At 39.8% G+C, this 24,927-nt stretch overlaps 1 protein-coding gene across 2 annotated transcripts in view; it reads right to left on the bottom strand.

Moving 5' to 3' along the window:
* The window catches only part of DNAI3 (dynein axonemal intermediate chain 3), a 114,502-nt gene that overhangs the window by 78,394 nt on the left and 11,181 nt on the right, over positions 1–24,927 (bottom strand). For both annotated transcript variants that reach the window (XM_066268766.1, XM_066268765.1), the window contains exons 2-7: positions 24,411–24,503; positions 23,982–24,020; positions 13,255–13,436; positions 12,290–12,394; positions 8,531–8,689; positions 7,266–7,465 (exon numbers count right to left, since the gene is read on the bottom strand). In XM_066268766.1, coding sequence (XP_066124863.1) covers positions 7,266–7,465; positions 8,531–8,689; positions 12,290–12,394; positions 13,255–13,436; positions 23,982–24,020; positions 24,411–24,489 — 764 coding nt within the window. In that variant the 5' untranslated portion in view covers positions 24,490–24,503. The remainder of the gene's footprint in view (positions 1–7,265; positions 7,466–8,530; positions 8,690–12,289; positions 12,395–13,254; positions 13,437–23,981; positions 24,021–24,410; positions 24,504–24,927) is intronic.

A 24,927-nucleotide genomic window follows, 5' to 3' on the forward strand; every position in this document is an offset into this window, starting at 1 on the left:
CCTTAAACAAAACACTAGAGCACCTGGATATGATAGACATCTACAAGACATTTCATCCCAAAGTGACAGAGTATACATTTTTCTCCTCTGTACATGGATCATTCTCAAGAATTGACCATATGTTGGGCCACAAAAACAACATCAGCAAATTCAGAAAAATCGAAGTTGTACCAAGCATATTTTCTGATCATAAAGCCTTGAAACTAGAATTCAACTGCAAAAAAGAGGGAAAAAACCCCACAAAAATGTGGAAACTAAACAACATACTTTTAAAAAATGAATGGGTTAAAGAAGAAGTAAGCGCAGAGATCAAAAGATATATACAGACAAATGAAAATGACAATACGACATATCAGAATCTTTGGGATGCAGCAAAAGCAGTGATAAGAGGGAAGTTCATATTACTTCAGGCCTATATGAACAAACAAGAGAGAGCCCAAGTGAACCACTTAACTTCACACCTTAAGGAACTGGAAAACGAAGAACAAAGACAACCCAAAACCAGCCGAAGAAAGGAGATAATAAAAATCAGAGCAGAAATAAATGAATTAGAGAACAGAAAAACTATAGAAAAAATTAATAGAACAAGGAGCTGGTTCTTTGAAAAGATCAACAAAATTGACAAACCCTTGGTAAGACTTACCAAGAAAAAAGGAGAAAAAACTCATATAAACAAAATTCAAAATGAAAGAGGAGAAATCACCACGGACATCATAGATATACAAAGAATTATTGTAGAATACAATGAAAAACTTTATGCCACTAAATTCAACAATCTAGAAGAAATGGATAAATTCCTAGAACAATACAACCTTCCTAGACTGAGTCATGAAGAAGCAGAAAGCATAAACAGACCAATTAGTAGGGAAGAAATAGAAAATACTATTAAAAACCTCCCCAAAAATAAAAGTCCAGGCCCAGACTGTTATACTAGCGAATTCTATCAAACTTCAAAGAAGACTTGGTTCCTAGTCTACTCAAAGTCTTCCAAAAAATTGAAGAAGAAGCAATACTTCCAAACACATTTTATGAGGCCAACATAACCCTCATATCGAAACCGGGCAAGGACAACACAAAAAAAGAAAACTACAGACCAATATCTCTAATGAATACAGATGCTAAAATACTAAACAAAATACTAGCAAATCGAATACAAGAACATATAAAAAAAAAAATACATCACGATCAAGTGGGATTCATCCCAGAATCTCAAGGATGGTTCAACATACGTAAAATGGTTAACGTAATACACCATATCAACAAAACAAAGAACAAAAACCACATGATATATCAATAGATGCAGAAACAGCATTCGATAAAATACAACATATTTTATGTTTAAGACTCTCAACAAAATGGGTATAGAAGGAAAATATCTCAACATGATGAAGGCCATATATGATAAACCATCAGCTAACATCATATTAAATGGCACAAAACTGAAGGCTTTCCCCCTTAAATCAGGAACAAGACAGGGTTGTCCACTCTCTCCACTCTTATTTAATGTGGTGCTAGAGGTTCTAGCCAGAGCAATCAGACAAGACAAAGAAATAAAAGGCATGCATATCGGAAAAGAAGAAGTAAAGGTGTCACTTTTTGCAGATAATATGATCCTATACATCGAAAACCCCAAGAATCTACAAAAAGACTAGTAGAAACAATAAGCCAATACAGTAAGGTTGCAGGATACAAAATTAACATACAGAAGTCAATAGCCTTTCTATATGCCAACAATGAAACATTTGAGAACGAACTCAAAAAAAAAAAATCCCCTTCACGATTGCAACAACAAAAAAATAAAATACCTAGGAATAAACATAACAAAGAATGTAAAGGACTTATATAATGAAAACTATAAACCATTGTTAAGGGAAATCGAAAAAGATACAATGAGATGGAAGAATATTCCTTGTTCTTGAATAGGAAGAATAAATATAATCAAGATGGCCATATTACCCAAAGCAATATATAAATTTAATGCAATTCCCATCAAAATTCCAATGACATTTTTTAAAGAAATGGAACAAAAAATCATCAGATTTATATGAAACTATAAAAAACCCCAAATAGCCAAAGCAATCCTAAAGAAAAAGAACGAAGCAGGGGGCATTACAATACCTGACTTCAAACTATATTATAGAGCCATGACAATCAAAACAGCATGGTATTGGCAAAAAAATAGACACTCAGACCAATGGAACAGAATAGAAAGTCCAGAAATAAAACCACATATATATGATCAAATAATTTTTGATAAAGGGAGAAAAGAAAGCCTCTTCAACAAATGGTGTTGGGAAAACTGGAAAGCCACATGCAAAAGAATAAAACTCAACTACAGTTTGTCCCCTTGTACTAAAATTAATTCAAAATGGATCAAAGACCTAAATATAAGACCTGAAACAATAAAGTACATAGAAGAAGACATAGGTTCTAAACTCATGGACCTGGGTTTTAAAAAGCATTTTATGAATTTTACTCCAAAGGCAAGGGAAGTGAGGGCAAAGATAAATGAATGGGACTATATCAGACTAAGAAGTTTTTGCACAGCAAGAGAAACTGACAACAAAATAAACAGACAGCCAACTAAACGGGAAATGATATTTTCAAACAACAGCTCAGATAAGGGCCTAATATCCAAAATATACAAAGAACTCATAAAACTCAACAACAAACAAATAAACAATCCAATTAAAAAATGGGAAGGGGACATGAACAGACACTTTTCTCAGGAAGAAATACAAATGGCCAACAGATATATGAAAAGATGTTCATTTTCATTAGTTATTAGAGAAATGCAAATTGAAACTGCAATGAGATACCACCTCACACCTGTTAGATTAGCTATTATCAACAAGACAGGTAATAGCAAATGTTGGAGAGGCTGTGGAGAAAAAGGAACTCTCATTCACTGTTGGTGGGAATGTAAAGTAGTACAACCATTATGGAAGAAAGTATGGTGGTTCCTCAAAAAACTAAAAACAGAACTACCTTATGACCCAGCAATCCCTCTACTGGGTATATACCCCAAAACTCAGAGACATTGATACATAAAGACACATGCAGCCCCATTTTCATTGCAGCATTGTTCACAGCGGCCAAGACATGGAAACAACCAAAAAGCCCTTCAATAGAAGACTAGAAAAAGAAGATGTGGCACATATACACTATGGAATACTACTCAGCCATAAGAAATGATGACATCGGATCATTTACAACAAAATGGTGGGATCTTGATGACATTATACGAAGTGAAATAAGTAAATCAGAAAAAAACAAGAACTGTATTACTCCATATGTAGGTGGGACATAAAAACGAGATTAAGAGACATTGATAAGAGTGTGGTGGTTGGGGGGGAGGGAGAGTAAAAGGGGGAGGGAGAGGGGCAGAAAGAAAACTAGATAGAAGGTGACGGAGGACAATCTGACTTTGGGTGATGGGTATGCAACATAATTGATTGACAAGATAACCTGGACATGTTTTCTTTGAAAAAAAAAAAAAAAAGAAATGTAGGGATGGGGTAAGAGCAGCCTATGTAGAGGAACCGTCAACATAAAGACATCAGGTATGAGCATGCTTGGTGAATTTAAGGTACAAGGAAGCTAGTGTGGCTGGAATGGATGAGCTAGGGGAATTATGGGAAATGAGGGCAGAGGGACAAATTAGTCTGGCTCTTCCGTGGAGAGAAGGATGGATAGAGAAAGCCCAGTTCAGAGGCATTACAATAATTCAAGAAAGAGATGAGGATGGTTTGGCCCAAGATGACAGAAATGAATATATTTTGAAGGCAGATTCATCAAGAGCCAAGGTTTTAGGTTTGAGTAATTACAAGAATATTATTGCCATTTACTGAGATATGAAAGAGTTAGGGAGTTTCTGATTTGGAGGTAGAAAAATTTTTTAAAAATTGTTTTGGGACATATTAAATTTGAGACCCGTATTAGCCATCCAGGTAAGCAGATGAATATAAGCAATGTGGAGTTCAGCGAAGAAGTTAAGGTTGAAGACATAGATTTGGGAGTCGTCAGCAAACAGATAACGGGAACACCAAAGCACTGGATGAATTCACCCAGGGACTAAGTGTAGTTAGAGAAAACATCAGAGGGACTTAGCCTTGGGGATCCTCTAATATTTAGAAGTTGGGAAGAGGAGGATCCAGTGAAAGAGACTGAGAAGTCCTGCCAGTAAGTCAGGAGAGGTCCAGTAAGTGTTGTTCGTAAGCCAAGTGGAAATGTATTGTAAGGAGAAGAAATAGTCAACCATGTTAAATACTGCTGAGAGGTGAAGAAAGAAGAGATATTAAAATTGGGTTGACAATCAGACCACTGGAGGTCTTTTTTTTTTTTTTTTTTTTTTTGGTGGGCCATTACCTTTAATAGCTTGTACCCAGCAGGCGAGAAAGTATACACAATGGGAAAACACTTCCTTTTCTATTCAGGGCTCCCAAAGCCACTGATTTACCCGAGTATTCATAGAATCAAAGGTTTCTACCTCATCAGCCTTATTCACCTCTGTTCCCCATCTCCTTCTCTCTATACAAATTGGCTTCTCCTTCAGCACTTCACCATCTTGGCTACCTCTCCTGAGCAATGCTAATTTCAGGAACTGAGCCACTGGAGGGCTTTGGTGGCCTAAAGACTGTTTAGAACGGGCTTAGGATAGAATGGTAAAGAGAAAATAAAGTAGAGCGTGTGGACAATTGCTGTGAGGAGTTTTGTTGTAAAGAAAAGCAGAGAAATTCGATGATAGCTAGAGAGGTAAAAAATGTTGGGTTTTGTTTGCTTGCTTGTTTGTTTGAATGATAGGAGTTAAGTATTTTGCATTTACGTGTCTCCTTTCCATCCTTTTCTCTCAGTTTACTGCCACCATCTTACTTTAGACACTGGTCACATTTTTACCTGGTTTAATGACAGCAGACTCTTACTTGGCCAATCTCTTCATTTCCTGGCTTTTTTCCCCTCTACTTCCCGATACATACTGCCAGGCTCATCTTATTCTATTTTATTTTATTTTATTTTATTTTATTTTATTTTATTTTATTTTATTTTATTTTATGCGAGTGAGAGAGAGGGATAGGCAAGGACAGACAGGAAGGGACAGAGATGAGAAGCATCAATTTGTTGTTTAGGCACTTTAGTTGTTCACTGATTGCTTTATCATATGTATCTTGACCGGGGGCGGGGTGCTTCAATAGAGCCAGTGACCCCTTACTCAAGCCAGTGACCTAGGGCTTCAAGCCAGTGACCTTTGGTCTCAAGGCAGCAATCCTGTGGTCACGTCTATGATTCCCATGCTCAAGCTCTCAAGCTGGAGACCCTGCACTCAAGCTGGATGAGCCTGCGCTCAAGCTGGATGAGCCTGCACTCAAGCTGGCAACCTCAAAGTTTTGAATCTGCGTTCTTAGTGTCCTAGGTTGATTATCTATCCACTGTGCCACTGCCTGGTCAGGCCAGGCTCATCTTATTTTAATACTTTACTATCCTGCCTTTCTTTTTTTGTTTTAGAATTTGTCCAAGTTCTCTATTCTCTTTCACAGAGAAACCTCTTCTCTGTCTACCTCTGCTACTCCCTTGGTTGTACCCAGGCTGGTCTCCTCACGGTCCCACGCAAACTCGGTTATTCCTGTTCCCTTGAGTTGTTCAGGTCATTTAAAAAATTTTGGAGCTGCTTTCCCATTTTCTATTTCTCCAAATTATATGTAACATTTGTGGCTTATCTTCTATAAATCTCAAATTATTTAAAAATAAAATGTTCTTTTAATTGTAAAAACACCCGCATAGCTCAGCTACATATCCTTCCAAATTTATACAACATTCAAAGTATAGCTCAAGTCCCCAAAATATTCCCTTGACAATCTATTTCACATCTGGTCATTCACTGAATACATTTTAAATAATTCTTTTACTGATTGATTTTAGCATAAGAGGAAGGGGGGAAGAGAGAGAGATAGAGATGGAGACAGAGACAGGAACAATCGAGCTGTTCCTGTATGTGCCCTCACTGAAGATTGAACTGACAACCTCTGTACTTTGGGACAATGCTCTAACCAGCCAAGCTATCTGTCCAGGGTGCTGAATAAATTTTTTTTTTTTTTTTAGTTAAGAGGAAGGGAGATAGTGAGGCAGACTCCCACATACACCTGGACTGGGATCTACCTGGGATCCACCTGGGGCTGATGCTCAAGTATTGAGCTATTTTTAGCACTTGAGGCTGTCACACTTGGACCACCTGAGCTATCCTTAGCATCGAGGCCACGCTTGAACCAATTGAGCCACTGCCTATGGGAGAGGAAGACGGAGAGAAGGGGGATAGCGAGTGGGGAGAAGCATATGATCTCTTCTTCTGTGTGCCCTGACCGGGGATTGAACCCATGATATCCATAAGCTAGACCGATGCTCTATCCACTGAGCCACCAGCCAGGGCAAGAATACATTTTAATAAGAGCTTGATGTGTGAAATGATACGGTTTGTAGCCTCCAAGTGCTCTGAATCTAAGGCAGACAGACAGGTAAGTAGATCAGTACAATATGGGTACTCAGGGTTATGACAAAAATACCTTTAAGCTCCAGTGGGATCCCCGGGGAGGGAGTGATCAGCTCTACCTGGTGTTTCCAGGAAACCAGAGAAGAGGGGCCACTGAAGTTAAAAGTTGAAGCGGGACAAGGCAATGAAAGGTATTTTATGCAGAGGAACAGCATTGGCAAAGGTAGGAAGGTCTGGAAGAGCGGGTATTCTGGGAGATGGAAGCAGCTCATAAGGTGAGAGCACAGAGGACTTGTTTGGGAATGAGGTTGGGGAGAGAGAAGAGGCTGTTGAGGCAACAGTGCCTTGACATGGAGGAAGGAGAATCTTATAATCCATCCCAATGGCTCTGGATATGATGGGGAGCTAAAGAAGTGACTGAGACAGTGAAATAACACACTCTGATTTGCTATGTAAGAACAATGATGTAGATAGAGTAACGCAATTAGGAGGCAATAGTACTATTAGAGATGAAAGCAAAACTGTAATTATTAACAACATCCTTAATTTTCCCTCTGCATAGTCTTCACAGTCTTATATACTTGTATCTCATTTTCCTACTAAAATTTTAAAAGGCATAGTTGAAAGCAATTAGACCTTCATGAATTGAATTGCTCTATGAAGATCCATGTCATCATTGTCAATCCATTTTCATTTATTATAAAAATCTCTCAAAATAATCATGGACATTGCTAGATTTTAGTGTAATGGCCTTTGAACATACACACACTCATTGCATACTTACCATTTTGTCTGAGTATTTGTGTCCTTGACCTGGGGGACTACTTGCATGCCAACATCTTTCTCAAGTTGCTTAATAACAAAATTTTTATCTGGGTAGGTTGTACACTCAAAATAGGCATCTTTTACACTAGAAGCATTCCGGTCACTGAACTTAATTGGTGCACCAAATTCACTTCGTTTTCGAGAAATCATACGTATAATCTACAACACAAATAATCAGTAAAGGCTACATAATCAAGTTCTTGGAGAAAAATTTATGTGTGGCAGGCGCTTTGCCTAGATCCTCTCAGACTCCTGCATACTTTTTGTGGGCCCCTCTACTTCCCTGAGCTTTCTGTTCCCATGGCTACCACCTGCTGCTCTTCCGCGAAGCACTGCTCCAGAGCTACTGGGCCCACTTTGCCCACAGGTACAAAGAACAGGAAGTGACTGGTTGTTTACATCCCAACCCATGATGGGCTGGTAGGAGACACTCAGAAGCTCATCTCTTTTGCTTCTCTTTGGGACCTTCTGACATGTAATTTGCCCTCCAGAATCTACCTAGGGGTTCAGGCTGAAGCCTTCTCTCTGCTGAAATGTTGCCCAAGATTGCACCCTTGTGGGGTTATTGCTGGGTCCCTCTACCGCTGTTTCCCTAGTCTCTTATGGGGCACTTTCAAAATAAATCACATTCAAGTCCTCCTCAAGTCCTCCTCAAGGACTTGCCCCTCAAGGGGCAGCTTGGGCAATGTCATTGTGTCAATTTCCTAGGGCTGTTATAACCAAGTACACAAACTGAGTGGCTGAACACAACAGGAAGTTCTTCTCTTGCAGTTGTGGAGGACTGAAGTCCAAGATCACGAGTTTGGAGGGTGTTTTGTCTGTGGTCTCTGAGACAGAGTCCGTTGCTTGCCTCTCTAGCTTCTGGTGATGCCAGCAATCTTTGGTGCTCCTTGGCTCCAATCTCTGCCTCCTTCTTCACATGGTGCTTTTTCTTCCTGTGTCTCTGTGTAATCTTATGGCCCTCCTTCTATAAGGATCCCAGCCAGAAGGGAATAATGCCCTCCCACTTTGTAATAGGTCACAGTTTGAGGTACTGGGGGTTAGGACTTCATATCTTTTGGGGGAACATAATTCAAGCCATAGTACACACCTAAGACAGAGACCATTCTTTTAGCCAAAGAAAAACCACATGCCCATAGCAAACACAGGAGCTTTTCAGAGCCTTCAGAAATCAGTGTTATTCATCTATAGATAGGTAATGATGAGATAATTCAAGCCTCTGACCTGCGTTGTAGATTCCTTAACTGATTCGTCCTCAATTTCTTTTTCACTGCCCAAAGAAACCCATGGTTTAGAGATGGGGGGCTTATAAAAATACATTTCTTCAGGGACATGCTCTTTAAAGTCTTTCTGTTCCTCCTGTTCTTCTGAAACTTCTGGGGGCTAGAGTGAAACAAATAAAATTTAAAAATATATGACCAAATTTAGTTTATAGCTACATCTGTATATTTTGCAATAAACTTTACTTTTACACAAATTCCTTAAGCACTTCCTTATTTTTCTTCCTTGTTGGTTCATACTTTTAAATTATGAGAAGGAAACTAAGCAAAAAAAGAAGAATAAAGAACAACAACAAAAAGAATATCAAGGATACAGATAGAAGATGACAGAAAAAAAGATGGGAGAGTAAAAATGGAAAAGATACATGATAAGAAAAAAGCTCAATGTTAAATATAAAACTCAATGTTAAATATAAAACTAGTTATCTCTGACAATGAAATTTCTTTGGTAAGAGGATTATAAGTATAAATAAAAATGATATACAGCCTGACCAGGCAGTGGTACAGGGGATAAAGTGTCGGACAGGGATGCAGAAGACCCAGGTTTGAAACCCTGAGGTCACCAGCTTAAGCACTGGCTCATCTAGCTTGCGCATGGGCTCACCAGCTTGAGCACAGGGTCTCTGGCTTGAGCTTGGGATCATAGACATGACCCCATGGTCACTGACTTGAATCTAAAGGTCGCTGTCTTGAGCAAGGAGGGGTCACTCCTCTGAGAGAGCCTCCTGGTAAAGGCACATTTGAGAAAGCAATCAATAAACAACTAAGGTGCTGCAACGAAGAATTGATGCTTCTCATCTCTCTCCCTTCCTGTCTGTCCTTATCTGTCCCTCTTTCTGTCTGTCACGCACACACACAAAAATCCCATGAAGCAATTGCAATGAACAAACTAGATCTACATAAATGTATCAACATGGTTGGGGCTTAGAATTTTATAGTTTAATCAAAAAACAAAACTTGTAGAATGATTTATATAATTTTATGTGATTTAAACATTTTTTTTTTAGATTTTACTTATTCATTTTTAGAGAAAGAGAAAGGGGGGAGGAGCAGGAAGCATCAACTTCTGTATGTGCCTTGAGCAGGCAAGCCCAGGGTTTTGAAACAGTGACCTCAACAGTCTAGGTTGATGCTTTTTCCACTGAGCCACCACAGGTCAGGCATGACTTTTAAATAAAATAATAAAACACATTATTTGTGGAGTATACATGTATAGTAAAAATATAAAATCATAGACAGGAAGGATATTAAACTTTTGAATAATGGTTCCCTATAGAGAGAAGTGGAATTAAAGTGGAGCAAATCATTATCTATTTTATTTCTTTAAAAAATGAAATAAATATAATAAGATATTAATAGTTGCTAATTCTGGGTAGTAATTTTGTGGATATTTGTTATATTATTATCTGTATTTTTCTATATGTTTGAAAATATTTTACTATATACACCACTATAATAATGTTTTGGTTAACGATGATAGTCTCATAAGATTGTAATGGAGCTGAAAAATTCCTATCACTCAGTAACATTGTAGCCATGGTAACATCATAACGCAATGCATTTCTTACATGTTGGTGGTGATGCTGGTGCAAACAAACCTCCTGTGCTGTCAGACATATAAAAGTATAGCACATACAATTATGTACAATACATAATATACTGCTCACAAAAATTAGGGGATATTTTATAGCTTCATATTTATTTTGAAAATATCCCCTAATTTTTGTGAGCAGTATACTTGAAAATGGCAATAAATGACCACTATGTTACTGGCTCATGTAGTATTTACTATGCTATACTTTTTATCATTATTGTACAGTGTACTCTTTCTACTTATTAAAAAAATAGTTTGCTATAAAACACTATACGCGCCCTGGCCAGCTGGCTTAGCGGTAGAGCGTCGGCCTGGCGTGCGGGGGACCTGGGTTCGATTCCCGGCCAGGGCACATAGGAGAAGCGCCCATTTGCTTCTCCAGCCCCACCCCCTCCTTCCTCTCTGTCTCTCTCTTCCCCTCCCGCAGCCAAGGCTCCATTGGAGCAAAGATGGCCCAGGTGCTGGGGATGGCTCCTTGGTCTCTGCCCCAGGCGCTAGAGTGGCTCTGGTTGCGGCAGAGCGACACCCCAGAGGGGCAGAGCATCGCCCCCTGGTGGGCGTGCCGGGTGGATCCTGGTCAGGCGCATGCGGGAGTCTGTCTGACTGTCTCTCCCCGTTTCCAGCTTCAGAAAAATACAAAAAAACAAAAAAAAAACCCACAAAAAACAAACAAACAAACAAAAATACTATACGCCATGTTACGCCAGAAGCAGCCTCAAACAACTTGTGTTTATCAGATCTCTTGATTGCATCATTTTATCTTGTGCTTGATGTAATCTCCTGTTGTTTGTGCAGTAATGGTAGCCTAGAAGCAGTAGGCTATATCATAGGGTTACATATGTGCACTCTATGATGTTCCCACAATGAGGAAATCACCTAAAGATACATTTCTCAGATGTGTCTCCATTGTTAAGCTGTACAAGACTATAATAAAAATTTTAAAACACAGAGAAAAAAAGCAATAAAAATAAAATTGAAACTGTTAAGTCTAAGTAAATTATTATTTTTAGTTTAAAAAGTATTAGGTTTTGCCTGACCAGGTGGTGGTGCAGTGGATAGAGCGTCGGACTGGGATGCGGAAGACCCAGGTTCGAGACCCCGAGGTCACCAGCTTGAGCACGGGCTCATTTGGTTTGAACAAGGCTCACCAGCTTGGACTCAAGGTCGCTGGCTCAAGCAAGGGGTTACTTGGTCTGCTGAAGGCCCATGGTCAAGGCACATATGAGAAAGCAATCAATGAACAACTAAGGTGTCGCAACAAAAAACTGATGATTATGCATCTCATCTCTCCATTCCTGTCTGTCTGTCCCTGTCTATCCCTCTCTCTGACTCTCTCTCTGTCTCTGTAAAAAAACAACAACAACAATAAAAGTATTAGGTTTTTTAAATTCTATGCTCTCTTTTATTTTTCTCATTTATTGAACAACCACTCAAACCCCTCTGTCTATCTCAGTTTGACCAAAACCCCCCAGAGGGATGCCATATCAAAGGCAGGTCTCAGAAATTTGTTACCTTCGTGACCACTTAAAAAAAAAACCTCCCTAAAGGTGAACTGATTCCCCCCCCCTTTGGAAACTATCATTCTTTTATTTTTTGCTTCCTTTCCCATCAACTGTCCACTGACCAAGTTTAAAATCTTGCTTTCAGATAATTATAGTAGATGTTTCTGGAGTACCCAGCTTTGTGTCAGACACTATAAAAGGGCTTTACCTGGTGTTAATCCATTTAATTTTCACAACAGCCTTGAAAATGGACTTTATTGGTGCCACCATTTTTACAGATAAATAGCTCAGTAACTTACTCCAATTACAGAGACAGCAGGAGAACCAGGAATGTAGGCCAAAGGGTGGCTGGGAGCATGGTTCTCCAGATTTGCTATCTCCACTCTTATTGGGTCAATTAAAGCAAATAAGTAGAGTATCTGCTACACTGAGATGCTTGACTTGGTCCATCCCACATTTACTGCTTACCTACCCTAGATGTCAGAACCCGATTCAAACCCCAGGGAAACAGAGCTGACAAGAAGAATGATAACCATGCAAAGGTCTCCCTCAGGGGTACTGCTTCCTTCTGACAGTCCACAAAATGCAAGGACTTGGGTGTGCTTACGTTGAAATAGTTTTCCTTGCCCTCTTCAGTTCCAATAACATAAAAGTTAAGTCCATATTTGAAGTCTTTGTCATAAACAAGCAGAATTTCATCTCCAGGATATTCCTACAAGAATATAATCAAAACAGAGAGTTACAGAACATTTCCTCCTAGGGCAACAGAATATAGTACATTCTTTTCAAGTGCACATGGGGCATTTTAAAGAAAAGATGATATGTTAGGCTACGAAACAAGTCTTAATAAACTTAAGAGCATTGAATTTATATCAAGCATATTTTCTGACCACAATGGTACAGAACTATAAATTAATTGCACGAAGAAAACTGGAAAATTTACACATATGTGAAGATTAAACAACATACTACTGAACAATAAATGAGAGAGAGAGCTAATGAAGGTTAATGATGTCCAGTGGTCATTCAATTTACTCATACATTGACATAAAATTGATATATCTCCAATCAATCATAAAAATTACCATAGTGCTAATCTATGGCTAATAATCTCAAATTGAAAAATTATTTTATTAACTCTAAAAAGCTTTTAAAACACCATACATCCAGGAAAATTTACCAGGTGATTTTATTTCTAACAAGAAAAGAAAAACAAGAGGCATTCCTTTTCTATGGTATTGTGTTCTCTTGCATGCTTGGAAATAAATCAGGACCAAAATTATGAGTTAGACAATTAAAGCAGCATGGGAAAATAAGAAGAGATTCTTATTCTAGTTAAAATTGGGCAAGGATCAGCTTTTCTGGCTGTGGAATAAGACAGTCACTGATAAGCATTTGCTTTTCACAGAGGATCACCAAGCAGGATTCTCAAGGAGGTATGGGCAAGCTAGTATTTGCCCAAAGAAATGGCAAATGCCAGATTTGAATGCAGCAATCTCTCCAACTTTCACTGTTATGTACCAGGAACCCCTTGAAGCAAGACTCAAAAATAAAGAGGGATGTTTTACTTACCTGGATAAGTTTTTTGATTGGGTAGAAATCAGATACTGCCGCTCTGTTGTGAAAGTCTGCCAAAATATCTTGTATTTTGATAAGTTTATAAGGTTGTTCATCTGTCAGGTCTTCATCTATTCGGCAGTTTAATATTTCTTGGGTCTTGCTAGTTAACACTAAAGGGTAAATTTCTGGATGACCTGGGAAAGACAAAGTCAAATTTTGACATTAAATGTAACCACTTAAAATATTAGCAAAGGGAAACAAGCAATTGTTTGCTTTAAATACCTGTATTAGTTAAAAATTTTAAGACTTTAAAATCATTGTTTTTATTTTTAAAGTAAATCTATCCTTTTAATTTCAAAAACAATCTTAAAAAAGGAAATAACAGTTACCCATGATACTACATCTCAAGAGAGAACTTCTGTTAATCGTTTGCGCTATTTCCTCCTAGCCACTCCATATATAATATCTTATATAAAATTTTAAATCCTGCTTTTACTATGTACCATATGTCACAAATATTTTACTATGACATTATATAATCTTTTCAACGTGTCATTTAAAATGAATGTTACTCTGTAGCATCATTTTAACTGTTCTGTTGTTAACATTACAATTTTTTTCTCATTTGTTCCCAATAACTGTAAATAACTACAGATATGTAGTGCATAATTTTAAAAATTTTATTTCAAATTATTTTCTTAGGATAGTTTTTAAAAGTGAAATTATTGGTCCAAAGGTATGACCACCTCTTCAGGCTCTATCAAACCTATATTTCTTTTCTAATACATCCCCCACCTCATCCCTCGTCTGCAGCTCTCTCTCACTAGATGACCTCACTTCCTATCTCACAGAAAAAATTCTGTGTCTTATAAATAAAAGTGAAGTGGTTACCAGGGAGAGGGAAGTGGAGGGGAGGGGAATAGAGAGAGACAAATATACCATGATGGACAATGACTTGACTTTCTGTGATGGGCACACAACACAATCAACAGTTCAAATGTTTGGAGATGTTTACCTAAAACCTATGTACTCTTATTGATAAATGTTACCCCATAATTTAATTTCTAAATAAAATTAAAAAAAACTAAAAAATATTTAAAAAAATTCTGTATCTGTACAGCACAGAACCCTGGCTGTCCTGCAGCCCTGTCCACCAGCTGAGTTTCACGGTGCCAGCTTTCTACCCCTTCCTCCACTCAGAAGACCTGTCCGTCCCTTCCCCCCTTCTCGACCACTCGACCCATTCCCTTTCCCTCCTTTCCTACCTCTGTGCTGTTTTCTCTCAGAATGCAGATTTTCCCGATGGTCTCCCATTTTAAAGAAATCATCTCTTGCCTGACCAGGTGGTGGCGCAGTGGATAGAGTGTCAAACTGGGACGAGGAGGATCCAGGTTCCAAATCCCGAGGTCAACAGCTTAAGTGCAGGATCATAGACATGACCCCATGGTCACTGGCTTGAGCCCAAGGTCGCTGGCTTGAGCAAGGGGTCACTCGCTCTGCTGTAACCCCCCCTCCCAGTCAAGGCACATATGAGAAAGCAGTCAATGAACAACTAAGGAGCCACAACAAAGAACTGATGCTTCTCATCTCTCTCACTTCCTGTCTGTCTGCCCCTATCTGTCCTTCTCTCTCTGTCAAAAAAAAAAAAAAAAAAAAAAGAAAGGAAGGAAGGAAGGAAGGAAGGAAGGAAGGAAGGAAGGAAGGAAGGAAGGAAGGAAAGAAAAGAAACCTTCTCAATCTTATATAGACACCTCTCTGTTCCCCAGGGCTGCTGCTTTTTACAGTCAAAATTGTTACTCCATTTTAAAGCTACTGACTTCCCAATTAAGTTGAATTAGCAAACCCTCGGAAGTGGGGAGAAAGGTGTGTGGGAGGGGTATCCCTTTTCCCTCCTCTGGTTCCTCAGTCCTAGGTTTGCCCTTAGAAGAGGAGGGAAACGAGGAACAGGAAACTTCCATTCCTGTTCTCCTGTCTCTTTCTTCCCCACCTCAGGCCAGCCCTCAGCGGCAGCAGGCCCTGGGACAGAGGATGGAAGAGGATAGCTATCATCTTGCCCATTGTCATCCTCTCTAACAAGCCCTCTTCATTTTCTTATCACCATCAGCCAGTCTCAGCTCTGCATCTGCCCTGGAACTCCTGCCCAGAACTCCACGCTCCCAGGGTCCCACAGCCCACTCTCATCTTCTCCAGACCATATACTTGGAGACGTCCTGATATCCTTCCTCTCACTCTCAACAGGTGCGTCCTCAAGGGCAGAAGAGCATGTGACCTCTCACGTTGGAATTTTGAATTCATTTTCTCACAGAAGCATTTACCTTTTGCCCTAGTGGTTCTATGGTACACTTATTCAGGTAATATTGGGGTTTTAATGACTGTATGCATAACACTGATTATATATGGAAATATATTCCAAACTGCAATCTGTTGGCATAATAAACATTTGGAATACAAGTTGTTCATAAATTATGGACAAACTGCTCATTTTTATCTCCCTCAAAATGACAACCCTTAACTTTGGCATGTAAGAGACATCAATCAACAAGTATTGACTTGATTCACAAACAGATTGTCCTGTGAAAACAGTCTACCAAGGATTATTTGTAATGTCTAATGTATCATAAATGTGATGCAGTCTTGCCTTTGAAGACCTCTAGGTGGAACTGGAGAAACCCATGCTGAACTAGAGCCAAAAAGGAGAGGGCATCCTTGGTAAAGGGGGCGCTCATAAAGGCCAGAGAGCCTTCTGCCATCCAAGAAACAGGAGAGACAGTGACAAATATGTGTGCTATGTCAGTGGTCCCCAACCTTTTTTGGGCCACGGACCGGTTTAATGTCAGAAAATATTTTCACGGACCGGCCTTTAGGGTGGGACGGATAAATGTATCATGTTACCGAGACAAGCGTCAAGAGTGAGTCTTAGACGGATGTAACAGAGGGAATCTGGTCATTTTTTTAAAAAGAAAACATCGTTCAGACTTAAATATAAAAACCCCCAGAAATAATGTAAGTTATTTATTCTTTCTGTGTGGACCGGTACCAAATGGCCCACGGACCAGTACTGGTCCACAGCCCGGGGGCTTGGGGACCACTGTGCTATATCACCTGTCCCCACTAAACATACTTCAGATTCTACTAGTAAGACTTTTTTTTCTTTTCCAATGAAATGACCCTTTCACACTAACTGGACTTCATCAAGGCAACTTTATCCTAAGATCTAACTTTCCTTTATCTAGTCATTAATAAAAACAGCAGACTTTCTAGCTGCGACTGGCAAGCTGATAACTTCAGGCAACTGGTAGCCAGCAGACCACACAAAACTCCCACAGTTGCTACCTTCAGAGTTACCTGAACAATGGCTAATCTAAACACAGCAAAGCCAGAGGCTTGTGGCCGTGGCTGTGCCCAAGTGTCTCTGGCAAAATTCAATAAAAGAATGCTGTTATTTAGGCTCTGAGGCCTACAATGAAGACAACACCCCAGGCTACAACAATGTGGCTGTGTTGATTAGCAATGAGATGGGCTATGGGCTCAGTTACACCCCCCACAAAGTGAAATGTGGGTTCCTAGGAGGTGCAGAAAGATGTTAGAGCAGAGGAGAAGGCCTGCAAGGCCTCCAGAAGCTTACAGAGGTCAGCAGTCCTGGCCGGGTGGTGAGTTACTAGCAATGTGGGTGGATAACAGCCATGCCGATTATAGCAACTTCACTGCAAGCTGCCTGCTCTAAGCACTTAACATGTATCACTAGTTCGGTTCATCTTCACAACCACATTCTGAGGTGGTTGCTATAATTGTCTCTATTTTTTAGCTGAGGAAATGGAGGCCTGCAGAGGTCAAATGCCATATCTAAGGTGAGAGGCTGGAAATATGAAAGCTGGAATCCAATCCCAGGTCCCTGCACTCTGATTACCATGCTGTACTTTGTCTCTGATGTGTGCACACAGCAGAGCAGGGAGACGGTTCTCTCTTCTCCACACACAGAGAAGTAACAGACATTGCATTCCATAGGATGCAGTCAATGCCAGTTATTTACTTCATAGATCGATGGAGCAGGAGGTAAATACAGATTCAAACTCTACACAACTCACTCCTCAGATCATCCTACTGTGTAAAAAAGGAAGAGGCCCATGCAACTCAAATCATGTCCTACATGTGGAAACAATTAATTTAAATAACTCCTATGCATTTTACCTGTATCTTTAAAAAAAACATTTTCTGTTGCTGTTTACTTTTTAAAAAAAGTTTTGAGATTTAATTGACAAATAATAAACTGTATGTATTTAAAGTGTACAGCTTACTAAATATATGCATATACCCATGAAACCCTCAACACAATCAAGACAAAGAACACATCCATAATCCCCAAAGTTTCCTCCTGTCCCTTCCTCCCAGCACCACCCTCACCCTCAAGAAACCACTGATCTGCTTTCTGTTACTATCTTTTAGGTTTCTCTTTCTTTTTTTTTACAGGAATAGAGAGAGAGTCAGCGAGAGGGATAGATAGGAACAAACAGACAGGAACGGAGAGATATGAGAAGCATCAATCATCAGTTTTTCATTGTGACACCCTAGCTGTTCATTTATTGCTTTCTCATATGTGCCTTGACCGCGGGCCTTCAGCAGACCGAGCAAACCCTTGCTTGAGCCAGCGACCTTGGGTCCAAGCTGGTGAGCTTTTGCTCAAACCAGATGAGCCTGTGCTCAAGCTGGGACCTTGGGGTCTCAAACCTGGGTCCTCTGCATCCTAGTCCGATGCTCTATCCACTGCACCACCGCCTGGTCAGGGCCTTTTTCTTTTTTAATTGTTCTTAAGTGAGAAGCAGGGAGAAAGAGAGACAGACTCCTGTATGCACCCCGAATGGGATTCACCTAGCAAGCCCTTGACTGGGCAGTGCTCTGCCCATCTGGGGTGTTACTCTGTTGCTCAGTAACTGAGCTATTTTAGCGACTGAGGTGAGGGCATGGAGTCATCCTCAGTGCCTGGGGCCAACTTCTCCAACTAAGCTGTGGGAGAAGAAGAGAAAGATGGAGAGAGAGAAGGGAGAGGTGAAGAAGCAGATGGTTGCTTCTCCTTTGTGCTCTGACCGGGAATCGAACCCGGGACATCCATACGCCAGACCGACACTCTATCACTGAGCCAACTGGCCAGGCCTTAGTTTGTTTTCTATGGGATATTTATATGTGAAATTGCAAATACTCTTTCTGTTTGTCTGCTTTTACTCAGCATAATTATCTTGAGATTCATTCATGTTGATGCATGTAGCAATGGTTCATTCCTTTATATTTTTGACTAGTATTTCATAAAAGAAAAAAATCTATTAGGCAAATATTTCTTAAGATTTATGGTTTTGGGTGTGGTATCTAGGAAATCTTTGCCTAGCCCAAGTTCACAAGATTTTCTCCTATGTGGTCTTCTGGAAGTTTTATAATATTTGGTTTTACATTTAGGTTTATGATTCGTTTTGAATTAATTTTTGTATGTGGGGTGAGGTATAAGTTGAAATTCCCTTTTTTGGCATAAATATGCGGTTGTTCCAGCATCACTTGTTGAAAAGACTATGCTTCTCCACTGAGTTGCCTTTGCGTTTTTGTTAAAAATCAGTTGACCATTTATATGGGAGTTTATTTTTAGACTCTCCATTCTTATTTATTGATTGATTTCTCTCTCTTTGTAATATCTTTTTTAAAAGTTTATTTTTTTAGTTACAGTTGACATACAATATTATATTAGTTTCAGGTGTACAACATAGTAATTAAATATTTATATACCCTACCATGTTATCACCTCAAATAGTAGTATCATTTCATACAGTAACAACAGTTAAAGTAACCTTGTTTGTGACAGCCTTGTGTAAGAACATGTGCCTGTACATTTTCATTCTCATGAGTTGGGTATCACTACCTCATTCTTCAGACGAGGAAGTAGAGACTTAGAGAAATGACGTTACTTGTGACCACATAGTTATTAAGTGACAGAATTATGATTTGAACCAGGTCTGTCTAATTCCAAAACCTGTAATATTAATCACTTGTGGTGAACAGAATAGTGTATCTCCCCGAAAGATATCCATGCCCTAATTTCTGACACCTGTGAATATGTTACCTTATATGACAAGAGGCCTGGCCGGTTGGCTCAGTGGTAGAGTGTCAGCCCAGCATATGCAAGTCCCAGGTTTGATTCCTGGCAATGGCACACAGGAGAAGCACCCAACTGCTTCTCCACCCTTCCCTCTCTCCTTTCTCTCTACCTCTCTCTTCCCCTCCTGCAGCCAAGGCTCCATTGGAGCAAAGTTGGCCCAGGCGCTGAGGATCGCTCCATGGCCTCCACCTCAGGCGCTAGAATGCCTCCGGTTGCAGCAGAGACACACCCAAGATGGGCAGAGCATCACCCGTAGTGGGCATGACGGGTGGATCCTGGTCCAGCACATGCTGGAGTCTGTGTCTCTACCTCCTCACTTCTCACTTCAGAAAAATACAAAAAAAAAAAAAAAATAGGGACTTGCAGATTGATTAAGTTAATGATCTTGAGATGGGTAGATTATTGGGCTCCTGCGATGATTCCCAATGGAATCACAAAGGTCCTTATAAGAAGAAGGCAGAAGGGTCAACATTAAGGCAGGAGATGTGACCAGGAGGCAGAGGTCAAAGACAGAAGAAGATCAGAAGATGCTATACTGCTGGTTTTGAAGATAGAACAAGGTGCCAAGAGTCAATGAATACAGGATGTTTTTCAGCTGAAAAGGGGAAGAAGATGATCCCTTCATAGGCTCCAGAAGGAACTAGCTTTGCTAATACCTTGATTTTATCCCAGTAAAAGTAATTTCAGACTCCTATCTCAAAAACTGTAAAATAATAAGTTTGTGGTAATTTGTTATAGTGGTAATATGCAACCAAAACATCACTGATAATCTAACCTGTAATAAAGTATGACTTCTAATTATAATTTGGGTAAATTATTTAACTTTTGGGAGTCACAACACCTCCATCTTGTAAGGGCCATAACAATGCTTACATTATAGAGTTACAGGGATGAGAGGATAGTGCCTGGTACAAAGCTGTAGCTCCGTATATGTTTGCTATGTGTAAATATTATATATGTTCTCTCGAAACCTTTAGACACTGCCCTATACGCCCTTAAGAGACAGTTTTTTAGCTAGTCTGCAGGTCCTTTGGTTCCCTGATAGGAAAGGGGATACTGATCTCCTGGAGCATGACAGCAACGAGCCCCTGAGTGACAGTTGACAATGTCAGGAAACTCCCATAGCAAGAAAGTCAAAAAAATCTTGATGTTGCTGTGAGAGGAGTCTGGCGGTTCTGAAGAGAGGTTCTAGTATAATGGATGTTGAATCAAAATTTACCCTCAAGTCTCACTAAGAAGTACTGAGGTTTTCTTTTCTTTCTTTCTTTCTTTTTTTTTTTAACAGAGAGAGAGAGGAGGATAGATAGGGACAGACAGGAACGGAGAGAGATGAGAAGCATCAATCATTAGTTTTTCATTGTGATACCTTAGTTGTTCATTGATTGCTTTCTCATAAGTGCCTTGACCGTGGGGCTACAGCAGATCGAGCGAGTAACCCCTTGCTTGAGCCAGCGACCTTGAGTCCAAGCTGGTGAGCCTTGCTCAAACCAGATAACCCCGCACTCAAACTGGCAACCTTGAGGTCTCGAACCTGGGCCCTCCACATCCCAGTCCAATGCTCTATCCACTGAGCCACCGCCTGGTCAGTCTGAAGTTTTCTTGTTTATTTCTCCTTAAACACACTCACTTATATTTTTCAGTCCTTTTAATTCTAGCTGAAACATCTCTAACATGTTTCTTCTCAGGTTCTTGGAATTTTTTTTACTAGTCAATTATTTAGTCAAAGAATATTTATTGAGCACCTATTATCTGAAAAACCTGATGCTAGTGTCATGGTGACAGATATTAAACAGATAAATATACTCAGATATATATTTACAAATTGTGACAAGTGCTAACCAGAATAAAATGGTGAGAGATAGAACTAAGGAAGGTAAGAGTGCTGGTGGCTTTATTTAGACAGGAAGAACAGAGACAGTAATCATTCACTCATTCAATTAATCAATAAAAATTTATTGAGTACTTATTAGGTATCAATATCTGTTCTAGGCATTGGTGTACAATGGTGAACAAGAAACTTACTGTTTGCCTGGGGGGGAGAGAGAGAGAGAGTAAGTAGATTATAAATGCATTAACAAATAAATACAGTCAATCCTCATTATTTATGGATTTTGCGTTTACAAATTCACTTGCTAAAATTTATTTGTAACCTTAAAGTCAATAGCTGTGGTACCTTTATGGTCATTAGCAGATATGCTTAGAGGGGCAAAGTTTGAGTTGTTGATGTGCACATTGACAGCTGAGGTCCAAAAAGACAATGCTCTGCCATCTTGCTTCAGCTCTCGCCCTGGGAACAAGTGTCCTTTTCACTGTCTATTTAGTGTTACATTTTTTACATTTTTATGCTTTTCATTGGTAATTTTGTTATTTAAAATGGTCTCCACGTGTGGCGCGGAAGTGCTGTATAGTGTTCTCAAGCACAAGAAAGCTGTGATGTGATTTATGGAGAAAATACATTTAAGTATGGTTAAGACATGAATTACAGTGCTGTTGTCTGAGTTTAGTGTTAATGAATTAACAATATATAGTAAACAAAGTGTCTCTAAAAAGAAACACACATAAAAGTTTATATATATTGATTGATTAATGAAAATGTTATTACCAGAAGCTCATAGTAACTTAATCCTGCATTTCCGCTAAGAGCAATGGCTCAGTGTTTGCTTACTCAGTGTTCATAGCAACTATATAGAACTTCCATAAATAGTGAGAATTGACTGTACTTCAGAAGTATTCAGTGCTGTGAAGGTTAAGGGTACTAGATGAAAGAGGGGGCTTCAGGAAACCTTTCTTTCAGGGGTGGGATTGGAGTCTGGGTCTGAATAATGAGGAGATAGTTATATAAAGATCTGGGGAAAGATCTATTCAGGCACCTGGAGAAAGAGCAAAAACCCTGAGGCAGGAATAAATTCGGTGTGCTCTGTGCTAAGGAACATTGGTGAACCATAAATGTGGGCAGAGGATGAAGAGAAAGATCAAAGAGGAAGGTGAAGCCAGGACCAGAATAAGGACAAAGAAAAGCCACGGGAGAGTTTAAGCAGGAAAGAGTTGTGGCAGGTGGCTGCGTGCAGAATGGATTGAAGGAGGCTGAGTGGAAGCGCTGATACCAGGAAAGAGCTAAGGGAGTAATCTCAGTGAGGCATGTGGAGGCTTGGATTAAGGCAGTAGATGTGGAGATAATGTGAAAGGGATGGGTTTGAGAAGTGGAACTGACAGGAGTCGGAATGGTTTAAATGGGATGAGGAGGTGTTGAGGGGGAGAAAGGGGTCAAACAGGACTCCCACGTTTCTGGGTGGTACATTCATTAATCCAATAAGTATTTGTTGGGCAGCATAGCCTGCTCCAGTGCCGCTTACTGTAAACTGACGTCCTCCCACCACCTCCCCACCTTTATGCTCTGTCTCCACCACCTCTGCCATGCTGGCCCAAGCAAGCCACCCCCTTCTTCTTCCTGGATTGTTGCAATAGCTCCCTAGCCATTTTCTACTTCTGTCCTTGCCCCTGCAGTTCTCAACAGAGTAGCTGGTGTGACCAGTCAAAACATAAGTCAGAGCATGCCACTCTTCTGCTTAAATACCACCAATAGCTGCCTGTCCTGTATGAGTAACAGCCAAAATCTTCACAATGGCCTACGTGGTTTTTAGATCTTTCTCTTTTCCACCCTCACTGTTCTGTTTCTAAACATGAAGGGCATCACTTAAGGCAATTCTAAGAGAAAATTTCAACAACAACAAAAATAAAGGCTTGTTAGTTATTTGGCCTCTATAAGTAGGAATAGGCCCTAGCCGGTTGGCTCAGTGGTAGAGCGTCGGCCTGGCATGCAGGAGTCTCGGGTTCGATTCTCGGCCAAGGCACACAGGAGAAGTGCCCATCTGCTTCTCCACCCCTCCCCCTCTCCTTCCTCTCTGTCTCTCTCTTCCCCTCCCATTGGAGCAAAGTTGGCCTGGGCGCTGAGGATGGCTCCATGGCCTCTGCCTCAGGCGCTAGAATGGCCCTGGTTGCAACAGAGCAACGCCCCAGATGGGCAGAACATCACCCTCTGGTGGGCATGCCGGGTGGATCCCGGTTGGGCACATGCGGGAGTCTGTCTGACTGCCTCCTCGTTTCCAACTTCAGAAAAATACAAAAAAAAAAAAACCCAAAAACAAAAAAACAAAAACGTAGGAACAACATTAGTTTGGTTCTGTAAATTCTAGGTTCTTTGTTGAAAAATCAGTCTTTTTCCTTGAATTAGTGGAATTTTACTGTGAAATACAGATAAATATTGCTCGTGATCCAGAGTTTTAAAAATATGATTCTAATAAAAGTAATAACTTGTGGATTTACCATATTTTATAATTATAAAAGTTCTCTCAATAATCATATAATTTGGATTTTGAAGGGATTGCTTGTCTTGAGTCTATTTCTATTTAAAATGATCTTTTCCACTCTTACTTATTATTATCCTTTATTTAAAATTTTTCATTTTATATTCTAAATGACCTAATATATAATCTTAGTTCATTTATATTTTGATCAATCACTTCAATTTTCAGTGTTCTCACTTGCTTATTACATTTTGAAATATAGTAACTAAGGACAATTTCTAAATTGTATTTCCACTTACCCATGCTCTCCATATTTACAGGTTCATCTACTTCAGTAACTGGAATATAATAAAATGTCAAATTTACTTTTTAAATTAAATATATACCATAGTTTATTACAGTCTTTATTAAACTAGGTCTCAAAACATGAAACATAAATGCAAATATATGACAAAGTTTTAAACTATGAATAATTAAATAGAATCTGAATAATTATCTCTCACAAATTTATCTTTGAATGATGTTTCCTACTGCATTTAATTGATAGTTTAATGGGAAAGAAAACAAACAGGAATAAATGACCATATTTTGAATTCTACTTGTGTTTTAGCTTTATGACAGCCAAAACATTTGTTTATTTGATACATAAAACTATGATGATTTTCGCTGTTACTATGTGTAAAAATACTGAAGCCACAAAAATCCCCTCAATGAAAAGACAGTCTTACCAGGTAACACTGGTTCCTTTTTTTTGCTATGTTTTGCCTTTTTTTTGACACCTGAGCTCTTCTGTTGTTTGGGAGCCATGGCTCCGACTTAGGCTGTGCAGAGAGAGAACATCATTAGGGAATAAGCATTATCATTTAGTAATCACAAGAATATGTTTCCTAAGTTTAGCCTTTGGCTAAACCAACAGGCATCTTCATAGAATGGGTGTTCTGTGGGCAGAGGATTATCACAACAACAACCTGGCTGGTAGCTCTCGCCTGTGCCAGGGAGCCACTCTGCTGAAGCACCAGGAAGTGACTTACCAGCACTTTGTGGTGCCAGACCAGGCCCTACCATGGAAGCCCCCGAGGACACTGCCCCCTGCCTCTGGCTGGTGTCCTGCACCCAGGGAGTGTCTCTGTGCTGCCCTGGGCCGGCTCCCTGGCAGGTGCCCCAGCTACAAAGGCAGATTCAAGTCCATGGGCAGACACAGGCTCACAGTGGGAATATGGGCACATAATTTTTAAATCAACATAA

Source organism: Saccopteryx bilineata, chromosome 3, assembly GCF_036850765.1.
Source record: "Saccopteryx bilineata isolate mSacBil1 chromosome 3, mSacBil1_pri_phased_curated, whole genome shotgun sequence".
Classification (NCBI taxonomy): domain Eukaryota; kingdom Metazoa; phylum Chordata; class Mammalia; order Chiroptera; family Emballonuridae; genus Saccopteryx; species Saccopteryx bilineata.